The sequence below is a fragment of the Myiozetetes cayanensis genome, unplaced genomic scaffold (genome assembly GCF_022539395.1).
Source record: "Myiozetetes cayanensis isolate MyiCay16 unplaced genomic scaffold, myiCay2020 scf422, whole genome shotgun sequence".
In the NCBI taxonomy this organism is placed as follows: Eukaryota; Metazoa; Chordata; class Aves; order Passeriformes; family Tyrannidae; genus Myiozetetes; species Myiozetetes cayanensis.
In genome coordinates, this window is record NW_026087657.1 from 66 (window position 1) to 15,958 (window position 15,893).

The 15,893-nt window shown below is 51.4% G+C and overlaps 1 protein-coding gene across 1 annotated transcript; it reads right to left on the reverse strand.

The window, feature by feature from the left end:
- Positions 1-2,307: 2,307 nt before the first annotated feature.
- On the reverse strand, positions 2,308-9,997 carry LOC126648011 (olfactory receptor 14J1-like). The gene is given in 3 exon segments (XM_050330648.1): positions 2,308-2,506; positions 9,079-9,085; positions 9,088-9,997. Coding segments are annotated over 3 exon segments (1,116 nt in total).
- Positions 9,998-15,893: the final 5,896 nt, after the last annotated feature.

Sequence of the window (15,893 nt, forward strand, 5' to 3'; positions counted from 1 at the left end):
GAAGAGGCCTCCTGCCTTCCAGCTGATCGACACTCCCTCCCAACTTGGTGTCATCTGCAAATTTGCTGATGATGGACTCGGTACCCTCATCTAAATCATCCATAAAGATGTTAAACAGGACTGGGCCCAGCACTGATCCCTGGGGACAACACTGGTGACTGGATCCCAACTCGATGCAGCCCCATTCACCACCACTCTCTGGGCCCGGCCCTCCAGCCAGTTCCTAACCCAGCACAGAGTGCCCCTGTCCAAGCCCTGGGCTGCAGCTTTTCCAGGAGTATATTATGGGAGATGGTGTCAAAGGCTTTGCTGGAGTCCAGATAGACACATCCACAGCCTTTCCCTTATCTACCAGGTGGGTCACCTGATCATAAAAGGAGATCAGGTTGGTCAGACAGGACCTGCCCCTCCTAAACCCGTGCTGACTGGCTCTGATCCCTTGTCCATCCTGTAGGTGCTGTGTGATTGCACTCAGGATGATCTGCTCCAGAACCTTGCCAGGCACTGAGGTCAGGCTGACAGGCCTGGAGTTTCCCAGGTCCTCCTTGCAGCCCTTCTTGTGGATCAGCGTGATATTCCCCAACTTCCAATCATCTGGGACCTCCCCAGAGAGCCAGGATTGTTGGGAAATGATGGAGAGTGGCTTGGCCTTCTTCATTTTATCCAATAAAAGCTCCTCTATTTCAGCCTAAAACCATTGTACCGTGTTCTGCCACTACAGGTCTTGGTAAAACATATCCCTGTGACTATCTTAGACTGTGAGCACTATGTGTTCATCTGCAGACACCTTGGAGAGTGCTCAGAGATGTACCTGCAAAAAGTTCATCCCTGTAGCAGTTATTAATATAATAAATAATAAGTCCCATGGGGACCATAGTGACACCAATGTGGTGTGTAACAAGAGCGAGTTTATTCAAGGAGTCTCAGCTTATATAGCAGTTTCAAATGCTGCCACGTCACACAGGTAACTTCTTAAGCCAATCCCATACAAGCATTCAACAGAGCATGTGTGACAGAGTACTTAGAACTACAACTCCCACGATGCTTTGCAGCACCTGGTGTAACCAGACCCCACAATTCCCCCATTTTTATTAATAAGACAAGACAGTGTAAATTTAAAAAACAGTGCAATTCTTAACAAAACGTTTTTCACTTGACATAGTAAACTTATTTCTTGCTTAAACCTTATATACTTAAGAGTTCTATATAATAACAAAACTTTATTAATTAAAAACCTTATTTATCTAAGAGGTCTATGCAATAACAAAACTTTATTAATTAAAAACCTTATTTATCTAAGAGGTCTATACATAACTGGGGAAAACTTACTTTATTAGAACACAAGGAAAAGTTTAAAGGAGGAACATCATGTTTTGAGTTGCCTTTTATTAAGGCGATGTATTAGAGGTAGTGTTTGTTGTGTGTGTTCATTTCAGATATTTTGTATAAGGTGTAAATGGTTCACATACATTCATACATTCACACAATCTCTTTTACTCATTCGGGTGGCCACCCCAATCATTTTTCATTCATGTATTCATGTAATCTTTGTTTTCATATTCTAGCTATACCACTTAAACTTTTATGTAGTGTTTGGTCAGAATGAAAATTGTTTGACTCAGGATTTACTTACTTAATTACATGCATATTCTCTGTCTACTCCCCTTCTTTTGTTGTGAATATGAAAAGTTAATGAATTTAAAGGTATAAGAGTGGTAAGTAGTGTGTATATTTCTGAGTGTGTACTTAGAGAAATGAATAGGTAGGTAAGTATTATAATGTGTTAACTAATAATAATAGAAATTCTTAAAGATGCTAATTACTACTTAAACGAGATAGTTACAAACTTAAACCTATTTAGATACATTTAAGAACTTAACAATTTTAAACAATACTCAGTAAATGTGACTATTAGTAATTTAAACAAAGGTATAGGGAAATTAGAAACTTAAAAATGTATTAATAAGGTAATGTTGAATTTTTCTCTATTATTAGTGTAACTAGAAAACTAAAGACAACTAAATTATTTTAGACAAAAACATTTGTAATAATTTCTAAAGGCTTATATGTAAAACATGTAAACAGTCAGTAATATAGTGTCTGTATAGTTTTGGTCCCGGCCCGGGTCTTTGCCCGGGCCACTGCCCCTCTCATAGGAGTGGGGAGGCGGTGTTATCACTGTTGAGGCTCCCGGAGGAGCCGGAGTGACTGCGGCCATGGCCCGACCCGCTCACGGTGGGGGTCATGTCGCTGGTCATCGCCGCCGGGCCTCGGCTCGGCTCGGCCTTGTGCCGCATGTGCGGCTGTTCAGGGCCGCGCTGTTGCGGCCGCGGGGTCCGCTTCAGGGGAGCGGCGGCACGGGTAGTGGAACGCGGCCGTCAGCTCTAGGCACGGCCCGGCCGTCACCACGGGCTGCCCGCGCTCCAGATGCAGGCGGGCGGCGAAAGCCTCGCAGCTCTGCGCCGCCGACACGTGCTCGCCGAAGCCGCCGCGCCGCCCCCCGCCGCTTCAGCTGCATTTACAAACTTGTGCCACAGTCCCGGCGCAAGCCTGCTCGGCCGCCCGGGATGGCCGCGGGGCCGCCCCGCGGCTTCTCCTCAGGCACGGCGGCCGCCCCCCCGGCCCGGGGTTCCACGCGGAGCTCCGCCGAGAGCTCTACGCGGGTCGGGGGCGCGGCGGGAGTCGCCGCCAGCTGCGGCGGGGCTTCCGCGCTCGGGTCACCGCCTCCCGTTCGGCCGCGCCTCGGCCCGCTTGTGGCTTCTGGGCAGAGGCGCCCCGCGGCGGCGCCGCTCCAGCCGCCTGGCTCCCTCCACGCTGTGCGCCGGGCCCGCCGCTCCCGGTGGTGCCGCCGCCGCTGCCATCTGGGTTTGCGCAGGAACCGCCGCCGCAGCCTGGTCGACACCAGCCGGCACCGCGAGAGGAAGTCGCCGTCGCTGCCGAGCCCCGTCCCGGAGCCGCCCGGCCCGGGGGGGCCGGAGTCGCCGCCCGCCGCCAGCAGTCCTGCGGAGCCGTGCGCAGCTCCGTCCCCGGCCTGACTCGCTGCGGCTGCCGAGCGTCTCGACAGCCCCGCGCTCTGTGCCCGCCGCCGGCCTCGCCGCTCGCAACGTCGAGCGGCTATCACGTATCTTTTTTAAACATCGCGCCGCTGTTGCTGGTAGGCACAGCAGCTGTTGCTTAGCTACCGGCTCCCAGCACGGACCATGTTCCATGCATGCCTCCAGCAGAGGCAGTCCATAACGTGGCCACAAGACAGGAAGAGAAGGCACTACCTCCTGCTCCCGGCATGGGCAAGATGGCGCCGCCCATGCTCCGGCGTGGTCTCCACGTGTCTGCAGGTTTTTAATGGCTTGGGGATTCAAAGTTTGTTCCCTTTTACCAGTCACATAATCCGCGACACGCGCCTTCTTCCCGGAATTCACGCATCCGCGAAAATTCAGTACAAAAAGGTATATTCTAAGGCTTTTCTTCCGTACTCTCGGACCCCCTCCCCCTTTCCAGACTGCAGTAGCACGTGGAGTTCCATGCTTTACAATGTTTGGGGGAGGGGAAGATTCAAAGTTTCTCTCTGTGGACGAGTTCTCTTGTGAGGGTTTTAAAGTGTCCACCTTTTTTACTTTTGCTTTCTCTCTGCTTCTCCACCCCTCTTTCCAAGCAATTTCACTAAGAATTGTAAATAACAGCAGTCCTAAAACAGTTATTTTCATCAGTTTTAAAAGTCCACCTATTTTATGTTTGTTAACTTTTTTCCAAAGTCTGTTCAATATTAAGCTTAAGGCTTTTGTAATATTCTGTGGTTCACGTGAATTAAAAGTTTTCATTTTTTCTCTTTTTCTTTTTTCTCCCGCCCTCTCACCTGGGACGTAGATTTTTCTTCTCGAGAGCGTCCTCTCAAAACGTAGGCAATTTCCTACCGAATTCAGGCCTTTTTTCGAGCTCAATCGCGGTTCATCCCGCCTACGCCCATCAGAGTTTCCTTTCCTCTGGTACCTGGCGTTTCTTTCTTTTTCACGGCGGACGTCCCTCAGCGTTAAATATAGGCTGGTACCTGACGTCTGGTCCGTATTTCTTCCTGATTCAGGATAAGGCTTAGGTCCCTGTTCCGGGCGCCATATGTAGCAGTTATTAATATAATAAATAATAAGTCCCATGGGGACCATAGTGACACCAATGTGGTGTGTAACAAGAGCGAGTTTATTCAAGGAGTCTCAGCTTATATAGCAGTTTCAAATGCTGCCACGTCACACAGGTAACTTCTTAAGCCAATCCCATACAAGCATTCAACAGAGCATGTGTGACAGAGTACTTAGAACTACAACTCCCACGATGCTTTGCAGCACCTGGTGTAACCAGACCCCACACATCCCCATTTTTCTTAGAGGCCTGTGGTGGTGCATCCTCCCCCCATTGTCCTCAGGCCTGGTCGATGATCTCAGGAGCTTCTGAGGAGCCTTGACCAAACCAGCTGAGCAATGAAGAGCTCCTGGACTGGACCAGAGGTGTGGTGAAGTGTCCCTGCACTGGACCAGGGGCTCCTGGATGATACAGATGGGAACAATCCTGAGTGGGACAGCTGGGAAACACAAGATAATCAGTCATCCCAATATATTTTGGAAAAATTTTGGAAACTCCAGAGTAATTCCTGACACAGGGATGGAAATTCAGCAGATAACTAAAGCCGGTGCCCTTGTGAGCCCACAGCCAGCAGTGCTGAGGGAGGCCCTGGGAGCTCCCCAGCACCTCCCTCTCAGTGGGACACCTCTCGCAGCCTCTCGGAGTTCAGGAACCCTCCTGTTTGCAACACTGCAAAGAGCATCGCTGATGCCCAGGACAATTCTGATCCCCCTCAACAAACACTCCTCCAGTTGTGACCCTTGCCTGGTGGGAAACACAAAGGGATGTGTGGGAGGGTTTCACTGACAACAGGAAGAATTTTGGAGAGGGACCTTTACACACCCAGATCTTGATGTGTCCACACATCTCTGCCTGGCTGTAGGTGTGAATTGACTGTGGTGTGAGTGTTGTTATTGGGAATTTATAATTCAGTCAGATTTCAATTGCACAAATTATATTGAATCGCTTGATAACAATCAGTTGCTCAATAATTATATGCTATTAAACACTTTTGCCCCCTTATCTTTGTGACCAAATCCTTTGCACCCTCACCCTCTTGCATCCTAAAGGTTCTGTGTAAATCATTGCCTTTCATAGAAAATTATATTTTTGTGACTTCCACTTTAAAATCTTCCTCCTCAGCTAAACTACAAAACAACTCCAATTAGCTGTGGAAGAATTGAAGTCATAAAGACAATAAAAGGAAGGAAAATAATATGTTTTTCTGTATTTTAATGAGCCCCACAGCGTGTTTAGAGACAAGTCTATTGTCCTCAAGTACTGAGAGAAGATTGAAGAAGCTGCTCAAGAAGTCAGAAGCCAAACTCCCAGTCCCTTGAAGCATTGCTGGGCCCCACTGAGGGCAGGCACTGACAAAGCCTCCCCAGGGACTCCTTCAAGCAGATCCTTGCAGGCCAGGAGTGCAGGCAGACAAAGGAAAGTTGCTTGTGGTGGCCTGAGGGGCAGAGGCAGCTGCCAGAGCCAAGGGCACAAAGGCCTGGGTGCCTTTGGGCCTTGCAGCCCTGCCAGAGCCCTTGGCCATCTCTGCTGCAGGCTGTGCTCCCCTGGCCCTGCTGCTCCTCTGGCCTTGCAGGCTGCACACACCCCTCCTGCTTTCCCACCCCCCTCCCAGCAGCATTTCTGGGCCCTCCCTGATGGCTCTGCTGTCCCCCAGCTCTGGCTGCTGCCATGTGCACTTGGCCTTCTTGGCTTGGATGCTGAGCCCCTGTGCCCCAGGACATCCCTGAGAGAGCCCAGGCCCTTCTGCTGGGGGTCCCTGCAGAGCTGAGCAGATCCAGGTCACCTCCCATTGCTCTGCCAACCCCTTGGGGCTGCTCTGGGCCCTGCAGGTCCTTGCCCTGCTCCCAAGGGCTGTGGGGGTGCTTCATGGTCAGGCCTTGGGCTTTAGAGCTCAGGGTGGGGATTGGGCAGAACTTTGGCAGGTTTGTTGTTCTGCTGGCAGGGTCTGGTTCATGATTAGGGGAAGAGGGTTTTGGGCTGGGTCAGGATTAAAGCTTGTGCTTTTCATACTAACAATACAGGTTTGGGAATGGGGTGGGCATTGGAGTACAAATAAGAGTCTGGAGTTCTGGGTTTGGGCTTTTTCTGTCTTGGAATTAGAGCAGTGGATTCCTGTCAATGGAAGGGGCAGCACTTTTGGGTAGTGTTGAGGTTACAAACAGAGTAAAGGTCCATCAGGAATGTTTGCACAGTGTTTCAGCACCCTCAATATTATGGGAAACTATTTTTACCTCATCAAAATCTTTCATATTTGTTGGATGTGTCTTTTTTCCTCACCCAAATATCCCATCCAGTTCTTCTCAGTTCTCCTGACCTCCCCAAAACCTTCCATCTGGATGGGCTCAGCTCTATGATGACCCTCCTGACCCCTGAGCATCATCCTGCCCTCCTTGACCAGTCAGTCCCTATAGACAGCCCTGGCAGCCCAGCCCCCAAGGGCACAGGATGTGCTGCTGTGCTGGAGAGGACCCTCCTCAGCCTGGGCAGCAGGGCTGGAGGTGGGGGATTCCCTGCCCCTCCCCAGCTGGGCCCTTCCTGCCTCTCACACTTGGGCACTGGAGCTGCCCCGGGGCATCTCTGGGGCTGTGACCACCCCTGGGACTGCTCTGGAAGTGATGGCTGAAGACATGAGTGTGGATTTTGGGAGAGAGTGGAAACCTCTGCAGAACAGAGCTCTTGGTAATTGCTCAAGGCTTCCTGTTCAACATTTCAAGGGTTACTTTTTTTATTTATACATATTTTCATAATATTTTCATAGGGTTTTTTACTGAAAAACCAATCCCATATTCAGTGACCTGATTCACTCACTGTATGAAAAGCTCTGTAAAGCTATTTATCAAAATAAATTTCCTACCAATTATTCATTTGAAGAAATATTGCTCAGAAGAGCTCCTGAAAGTTCTGAACATATTCCACATCTCTAATTTTGCCTCTTTTTCCCCTCAGTCCTGTGGGGTGTCACCTGCTCTGCCCTGTCTGAGATGCCCCATGGCCTGAGGGATGGACAAGGCAATTGTGGTTGTTCTTGGCTGGTCTGTGACCACTGTCCTGGGGCAGCTTTCCCAGGGTGTGCAGCACACGGTAAAGGCCAGACCCTGCTCTGCTGCTCCTTCCCATCCCTCCCAGGAGGGCTGGTTTTGGGAGGACCCTGCAGAGCCCCCACCCTGCACACTCACACCCTGCAGCTCAACACTGGGGTTTTCCCTCCCTGGCACTGCCCAGTGCAGCCCTCCCTGGTCCCCCCATGTCCCTGCCCCTACCCCAGCCCAGCACAGCAGCCCAGTCAGGTCTGGCCCTGCAGCAAGAAATGGAGGCCATGGAGGGCAGGCCAGGGCCTGTGTGTCTGCAGTGCTCAGGAGATCATCAGCTCGGGCAGCTCCTGCTGCCCCAGGGCCAGGGCAGCCTCTTTGCATGGCCCCTCTGCTCCCCCAGGCTGTCCTGCTCTTCTCCTGGCACATCCCATCTCCCCCCAGAGCCTTTCCCCAGGGGAACACGTCTGTGCTGGCCTGAGCAGCCCTTCCTGCAGCCCCTGCCGTGCTCCCCACAGCCCCCGAGCTGGGGGGGCTGCTCTGCAGAGCAGGGGGGCTGTGGGGCCCGGGGCCATGGGGGACTCTGTGGGGCTGTGCTGCTCAAGCTGGGAGGCAGAGCCAGCTGATGGTGCTCCCTGCCACTGAGCACCTCCCACAGATGCTCCTGTGAGGCCATGGAGGGTGCTCAGAGGGGCCCTGCCTTGTTCCAGAGCTGGGCCATGGCTTGGGGGCTGCTCTTGATTGACCTGTGCAAGTTCACTGAGGGGAAGAGAAGCCACTTGCAAGAGTTTTCCCTGTTCCTGCTGTGTCCCCTGGGGTTGCAGAGCTCTCTTTGACACTTCCCAACAAGATTTAGTACTTTCTGTCTGGGTGACTCCACCCTGGGCAGGATTCTGCTCCAGGGCTCCAGTCACTGCTGACTGGATGGGACAGGCTGTCCCTGCAGATCCTCTGTGCTCTCCTGCACTTCCTCATTTCCTACACACAAGTCCTCCCCTGCCATCAGAGCCAGCACAAGCTGCAGAGCCCCAGGCAGGGGACCTGGAGATCCTTTGTCATCTCCATTGCCCATCGGCCACCAACACACTGGGCCAGCCCTCAGGCCCTGCAGTCCCAGTGGGTCCCTGCCCTCCCTGCACTGTCTCCATGGAGAAACAACAAAGCAACAAGACTTTGCAGAGTCTATTCCTTGGACTTCTTCTCAATACCCGAGTTGGGAAAAGCCCTCATCCTTCAGGAAGTGCCTGCAGGATAACCCCTTTGCTGATGGAAGTGCTGGTGTGGAGCCCAGCCCTGTCCCAGCAGTGCCCAGGGCCTGTCCCTGCCTGTGGTCCCAGGACTGACACACAGCAGGACAGTGACTGAGCTGCCAGAGCACTCAGGACTTGGACATGGACAGCAAAGGAGAGGGGGGATTGCAAAGAGAGCAGCTCTGGAAAGACCCAGATCTGGTGCTCCCTGACAGAGCTGGGACTCTCTTTCCCCTCCACATCTGCAAACATGAAAATGCCCTCCAGCTTCAGGGGAGGCCTTGGAGGAAGGGTCCAGGAAAATGGATTTCTGTCATTTTTTACACTCAGAGATTGTGAATCCTTTATGTACAAACTAACACAGGGAGGATGTTTGACAAATACCTTGCTGCACAAATTTTTATTTAGTTTCAATGCACATAGAACAGGATTCCTGATTAGTAGATTTTTTTTTGTGGAAAAAAAGAAAAAAAAGAGTGAGAGAGTGAATTACATATGGGATGAAGAATTAAATTTCAGTGTTAATCTCAAGAACAAGAGGGAAATAACATGAAAGCCCCCAACTCCCACCATCTATCAAAAGTATTAGAAGACAGGTTGGGCCAAAACTGTGTTACACAATGAGTGTTCTGCAGAAGAAAAGATGCAGTTTTTTGCTCCTGAAAAACATCCAGTCATCATTTTCCTTATGGCATCCTTGAGCTCCTGGTTCCTCAGGCTGTAGATGAGGGGGTTCAGGGCTGGAGGCACCACCGAGTACAGAACTGACAGGGCCAGATCCAGGGATGGGGAGGAGATGGAGGGGGGCTTCAAGTAGGCAAAAGTGGCAGTGCTGATGAACAGGGAGACCACAGCCAGGTGAGGGAGGCACGTGGAAAAGGCTTTGTGCCGTCCCTGCTGAGAGGGGATCCTGAGCACAGCCCTGAAGATCTGCACATAGGAGAAAAAAATGAAAATGAAACAACCAAACCCTAAACAGGCACTAACCACAATGAGCCCAATTTCTCTGAGGTAGCTTGAGTGTGAGCAGGAGAGCTTGAGGATGGGTGGGACCTCACAGAAGAACTTGCCCAGGCTATTGCCCTGGCACAGGGGCAGGGAAAATGTATTGGCTGTGAGCAACAAAGCATTGAGAAACCCAGAGGCCCAGGCAGCTGCTGCCATGTGGGCACAAGCTCTGCTGCCCAGGAGGGTCCCGTAGTGCAGGGGTTTGCAGATGGCAATGTAGCAGTCGTAGCACATCGTGGTGAGAAGATAATACTCTACTGACATGAAGAACAGAAAGACAAAGGCCTGTGCAGCACATCCTGTGTAGGAGATGGTTGTGGTGCCCCAGAGGGAGTTGTGCATGCCTTTGGGCACAGTGGTGCAGATGCAGCCCAGGTCTGTGAGGGAGAGGTGCAGCAGGAAGAAGTCCCTGGGGGTGTGCAGGTGCTGGTCGCAGGCTACGGCGCTGAGGATGAGGCCGTTGCCCAGGAGGGCAGCCAGGGAGATGCCCAGGAAGAGCCAGAAGTGCAGCAGCTGCAGCTCCCGCCTGTCTGAGAATGGCAGCAGGAGGAACTGGGCCATGGAGCTGCTGTTGGGCATTTCCTGTTCCTTAGGAAAGGGTCTGTTCAGAAAAGAAAAGCACAGGGAACAATTAAGACAGCCCCCTCTCAGCAAAGTCAGTGCAGCTTGCAGGGCAGTCCCCTCCAAGGAAAGGCATTTCTTTTCTCTGCTTTGTACTCTCTGAGGGTGCTGTGAGGGGTAGGAGCTCTGCCCATGTGCTGCCAAGGACTAAGCTTTGCTCTGCTGCAGTGCAGACATGGAGCTACTTTGTGACAGCTCTTATGACCACAGGGGATGTCACATGGGACCCAGCTTGGATGGAAAAACTAAATTCCTGTACTGTTGTCTTGGAGCAATTTGGGCTGCACAAGAGAGGCACAGTGTATCCTTAAAACAATTTTGACTGGGTTGTTTGGTTACAGTCATAACACCTGAGGGGAGGTTTTAAGGGACAAATTTTTCTGATTCCAAATCTGAAGAGTTTTGAGGCAGGACAGACAGAAGGGCTGAGCTCTCTGTTGCTCTTTGCAGAGCCAGAAGAGCTGCAGTGCCTGTCAGTATGTTTGCCATCTGTCCTGCACTGTGCCTTGTGCAGACTTGAAGATGACTTCACACACAGATGAGTCTTTACAAACCCCCCCAATACCTGTGCTGAGAGCAGGGCAGGGCTGCTTGAAAGGGCAGCTCTGTGCAGGGTCCCCTGTGCCAGCCCAGAGGTGCAGCTGTGCTGGACACAGCAGGACAGGAGCCCTCCCACAGGGAAGCCAAGGGCTGGCCCAGGACAGTGCCCACCCCCAGGGGAAGGCTCAGCACTGCCCAGGATCCTAGGCTCATTTCTGAGACCACCTGAAATATTCACCTCGGAGAGTAAAAGGGTTGGAATTTCAGTGCAGCCTCCTGAGCTGAGAGAACAATGTCTGTGCTGCAATGCCTAAGCAGGAAACACACAGCAGGACTAATTCCTTTCCTGGAGCCCCTGTCTTTTCTTAGCTGTGCCAAAAATTCTCCATGAAATATCCTGTAGTGGTGTGGAGCTGTGAGCAGCTCTGAGCCTGCAACAGTGAGACATGGAAAAGATCCTCCCTGCCCTGCCAGGTTTGCTCCTTGGCCAGAGCCCTCCTGCCCCAGCCCTGGGAGCAGCTCCCTGGGCCGGCTGAGCTGCCCCTGGCAGGCAGCAGAGTCCCTGCCCAGCACAGCGCCCTGGGCTGCAGGACCCTGCTCTGCCCCACAGCCCTGAGCACCCCTGGCTGCACCCCTGGCTTCACAGCTCTTCCCAACTGCCCCAAAACAGCCCCTTCTCACCCATCCCATCAGCTGGGGCTGGGCCAGCTTGAGCAGATGCCTCCAGGAGCTGCCCCTGCCCTGCCCTGCAGCCACAGACTCACCGTGTGCAGCCCTGCCAAGATTCCTCCTGCAGGGAGCTCTCAGCCCTCCTGCCAGTGCTGAGCCCCTTTCAGCTCTGCCTGTGCCCTGCTGGTGTCCCTGAGCTCCCTGGCAGTGCCCTCAGCCCTGCTGGGCTGTGCAGAGGAGCTGCTCCTGGGCAGAGCTGTCTCTTTGAAGCTCTTCTTGGTTGCCAGGAGCTCCCTGTGTGCCAGGAGCCCAGCCCAGCTCAGCAGCACAGCAACAGCCCCAGGGGGCATTGGGGATGAGTCCTTGAGCCTCAGTCCCTGAAAGGAAGTTGAGGAAACCTCTAAAGAATTTAAAGTCAAATTCAAACTTTAAAGTTTTTTGTAGTGTTAATGGGTCCCACTGAGGGACATGGCTGAGAAAGTCATCTCAGGGTTCAGTTAGAGCAGAAAACTGCAGACAGTGATGACAAGGATGGACAAGCAAGGCAAAGGTGGCTCTGATGCTGAGGAAATCTTGATATGTTTCCCTAATCCAAAGGGCCAAGACCTTACCCCAGCCCCTGGGAAGGCAGATCCTATCCCTGCCTCATTGCTCAGGGCTCTTCCTGGGGCACTGGGATGTGGGATGTGCAGTGCCAAGGGCAGGACGATGGGGTGGCACCTGCCAGGCTGCTGAGCAGGGACAAGGAGGCCAGGAGGCCCCAGAGCTGCAAGGGCCACTTGTCTCCTCCTGGCCTCAGGGGCACAGCCAGCAGCCGTGGCCAAAGGCCTGCAGAAGGTGGCTGTGTCAGGGCCTTTCAGCTTCTGCACAGGCCTCTCTCTGTGCAGCCCAGGCTGTCCTAGGGTGTCCATGCCCTGCCCCTTTCCCTGCAGGCTGTCGTCATCCCCCCGGCTGCCCCACCTGGCTGGCCCCTTCCTGCACTGACATCTCTGCGTCCTCCCTGGCTCTTCCTGCACACACCAAGCCTTGGGCTCATCCAGACTCCTCCTGCCTTATGTGTTGCACCACAGCACTGCCCTCAGATTGAAACTCCTTTCTCTTTTTTACCATCTGGACCTCTCCAGCTGAATTTGGCATAATTTCTTTATTTCTCCTGCTGTTTTCTGATACCACTTAAGCATCCACCCTCCCTTAAGCGATTCTTGAAGCACTCTCAGGTATCTTCTCTGCTGTCCTCTGTCTGCACACCACTGAACCCAAGACTCCTTTGCCCCTGTATAGTGGTCATATGTATGAGGCCTTGAAAACCCTTCCTGGGACATCTCTGAGCACTCTCCAAGGTGTCTGCAGATGAACACATGGTGCTCATATTCTGAGATAGTCACAGGGATGCGTTTTATCAAGGCCTGTAGTGGCAGAACATGGGGCAATGGCTTGAAACTGAAATAGAGGAGCTTTATATTGGATAAAATGAAGAAATACTTACCAATGGGGCTGGACAAGAACTGCAGCAGAAGAGGATGTCCCATCCCTGGATTTGTCCAGGGTCAGGAACTTTGAGCTGCCTGAATTAGTGAAGATGTCACTCTCCATGTTCAGGGGCTTGGACCACATGAGCTTTTATCTCCCTTCCAAGTCAAACCATTCTGTGATTCTTTGAGTCTGATATCCCAAACTCCTTCTCCAAAGAATTTCTATTCCTGGGACATGAATTGCCATGTTTTTGGAGAAGCCATTGGAAACCCAGAAGGTAAAATACTCAATTCAAATAAAGTTCCAATATCTCTGTGTTAGGGTTTCACCAAATGGGTCAATGGCAGAGCCTGCCAGGATGACCTTGCCAGTTGAAGATGGGGGATTCTGTTTGGGGTCTGAGCCTTATTGATGGGCAACAAGAAATCACATTTTTGGACTGCACAAGACCTGTCACGGGATCTCTAGGGAAGAACCAAAGGAATAGAAATGGTCGGATCACAGTTGTTTGTGAAGGAACAGGTGTGAGAAAACACAGAGAAAATGGGGATGAAAAAACTCAGAATGCCCAAATATGGAACAATGTAATCTTCGAGAAGTCCTGGAGAATTAGGTTAGGGATGAAACTCAAACAAACAGGATGTGAATAAGCTCTGCATCCCCAGATAAGGTGAAGAACAAAGGTAACATTTCTGGTGGTGGACCAGGATGATGATGGGCCTGATCAGGAACTGAGGGCAAGGCAACAGAGGAAGCCTGGAAGGACCAAAGAAGGACCTCCAGGGGGATGACTCTGTGAAGCAAACTAATGAATATGTATTAAGCAAACCTGCACATCTAATGAATATGTACCCAGTGTGTGCAATAAGAAGTCCTGTCCATCTGTCATTTGGCACCTTTGGTTAGAGGAGCTTCCCTGCCAACGTCCAGTGCTGAATAAAGAACAATTCCTGCTTCTTAATACTTACAAATTGGGGTGGAGGTGTCTGTTTCTGCCGCCTTTGGGTATCAGGGCCATTGTGATACTTTGGAACCTCCTGGAATCCAAAGACCATTGCCACAGTGCAAGGCCTTATGGATCCATAGGCCCTTGGACACTGGGGCAGCTCCCAGAATCCAGGGCTTGATGACACTCCAGGGTGTCACAGAACCAAAGGAGTCCCAGGAAGGTGCTGAACCTCCTGGAATCAAGGGGGCATTGTGACACTGTGACACTGTGACCCTGCAGGGCCATGTGGAGACAAAGGGGCCATTGTGACCCTGTGCAACCTCACAGCACCAAGGGCCATTGTGACACTGCAGGGCCTCATGGATTCAAAGGAGTGCTGGGACACTCTGGACCTGATGGAATCACTGTGCAATTGGGACACCATGGAACCTCATGGAATCCTCAGGACCCTTGAGACATATGGGAATCTTCTGGAATCAAAGGGACCATGGTGACAGTGCAGGGCCTGTGGAGCATAAACGACCACTTTGAAAATGTGGAACCTCATGGAATAAAGGAACCTGTGAGACACTGCATTATCGGGATACTTCTTGACTCAGAACAACTTCAGTGTGTGTGTGGGTGAGAAAGGGACAGGTGGAATTTCCCAAAGGTGAGGTGGTGCCCTGTTCCATTGCCCAGCCCTTGGAGCCTCCTTGGGCAGCCCGGGAGCTGCTGTCAGTCCAAAGCAGCCCGGGAGCACTGCCCCATCCCACACCCTGAGCCCCTAACCCAGCCCCACACTGGCTCCAGCACACCAGGAGCTCTGCCCCTCACCCTCCTGCAGCCCCAGAGTGGCCAGTGGGCCACAAGTCCTCCCTGGGGGGTGGGCACAGGGGGCAGAGCAAATCAAAGGAGCCCCGTGCGACCATCGCTTGGTCGGACCCTCCATCTGGGCACGGGGAAGCTGCACTGGCACCAGACTGCGGGTGGGAGCTGCACTTCTCTCTCTTTCCTTACTTCTTCTTATTCTCTCAATCTCCCTTAATATTTAGGAAACTTAAGACTGGATGGGTTGGGTTTTTGCTGACTTGTCTGGGTTGGCCTGTGCTCAATCAATGCTTTGGGGAATGCTCTATTTGGTTGAAGGTTTCCCTTTCATCCTTTGCCAAGCTCCCTTCTTTTCTACAATTTAGCAGTAAAAGTGTGATTTTTGACCTTCTGAGAGGTCAAAAGTGTGTTGCATCTTTTCCACTGTGCTCCGTCAAGGTACTTAAAGAACTGAAGTCCATTTTTAAATCTCTGGAAAGTGGATATTTTTGATGCCTTGTATATTTTTTAAAGGAAAACCCCTTTGAGGAGCTCATAGCTCAAACCTGGTGTCTTAAAGTCACCATCCCTCATCTCAGAGATCTTTTCACACTTTAAATTTAAAAATTCTGTGATTCTGTGGTAACTCAACCACTTCCCTGGACATTCTGTTCCAATGCTTGATAACCCTCAGTCATCCCTTTGATGCTGCAAACAAGGAAACTCATGGAATGAAGGGGCAGTGTGACCCTGCAGGACATCAGGGAACCTTGTCTGTTGGGAAACACAAAGGGATATGTAGGCGTGTTTCACTGACAACCAGGAGAATTTTGGAGAGGGACCTTTACACACCCAGATCTTGATGTGTCCACACATCTCTGCCTGGGTGTGGGTGTGAATTGACTGTGGTGTGAGCGTTGTTATTTTCAATCTATAATTCAGTCATTGTTAAATTTAAGCAAATGCTATTGAATCACTTGATAACTGTTAAACTGGTCAATAATTAAGTCCTGATAATCTCCTTTGCCCTGTTATATTTGTGTCCAAATCCTTTGCACCCTGACCCTCTTACACCCAAGGCTCTGTGTAAATCATTCCTTTTTATAAAAAAATAGGTATTTTTTATGAGGGCTACTTAGAAATCTCCCTCCTCAGCTAAACTACAAAACATTCCAATTACTTTTTGAAGTCTTTAAGACATGAAGACAATAAAAGGAAGAGAAAGAAATTGTTTTTCTGCATTTAATGAGCCCCACAGTGTGTTTAGACAGGTCCATCATCCTGAAGTCCTGAGAGAAGATTGAAGAAGCTGCTCAAGAGCTGTCTCTTCGAAGGTGTTCTTGGTTGCCAGGAGCTCCCTGTGTGCCAGGAGCCTGGCCCAGCTCAGCAGCACAGCAACAGCCCCAGGCAGCCCTTTCTCTGCCCCTCTGGGCT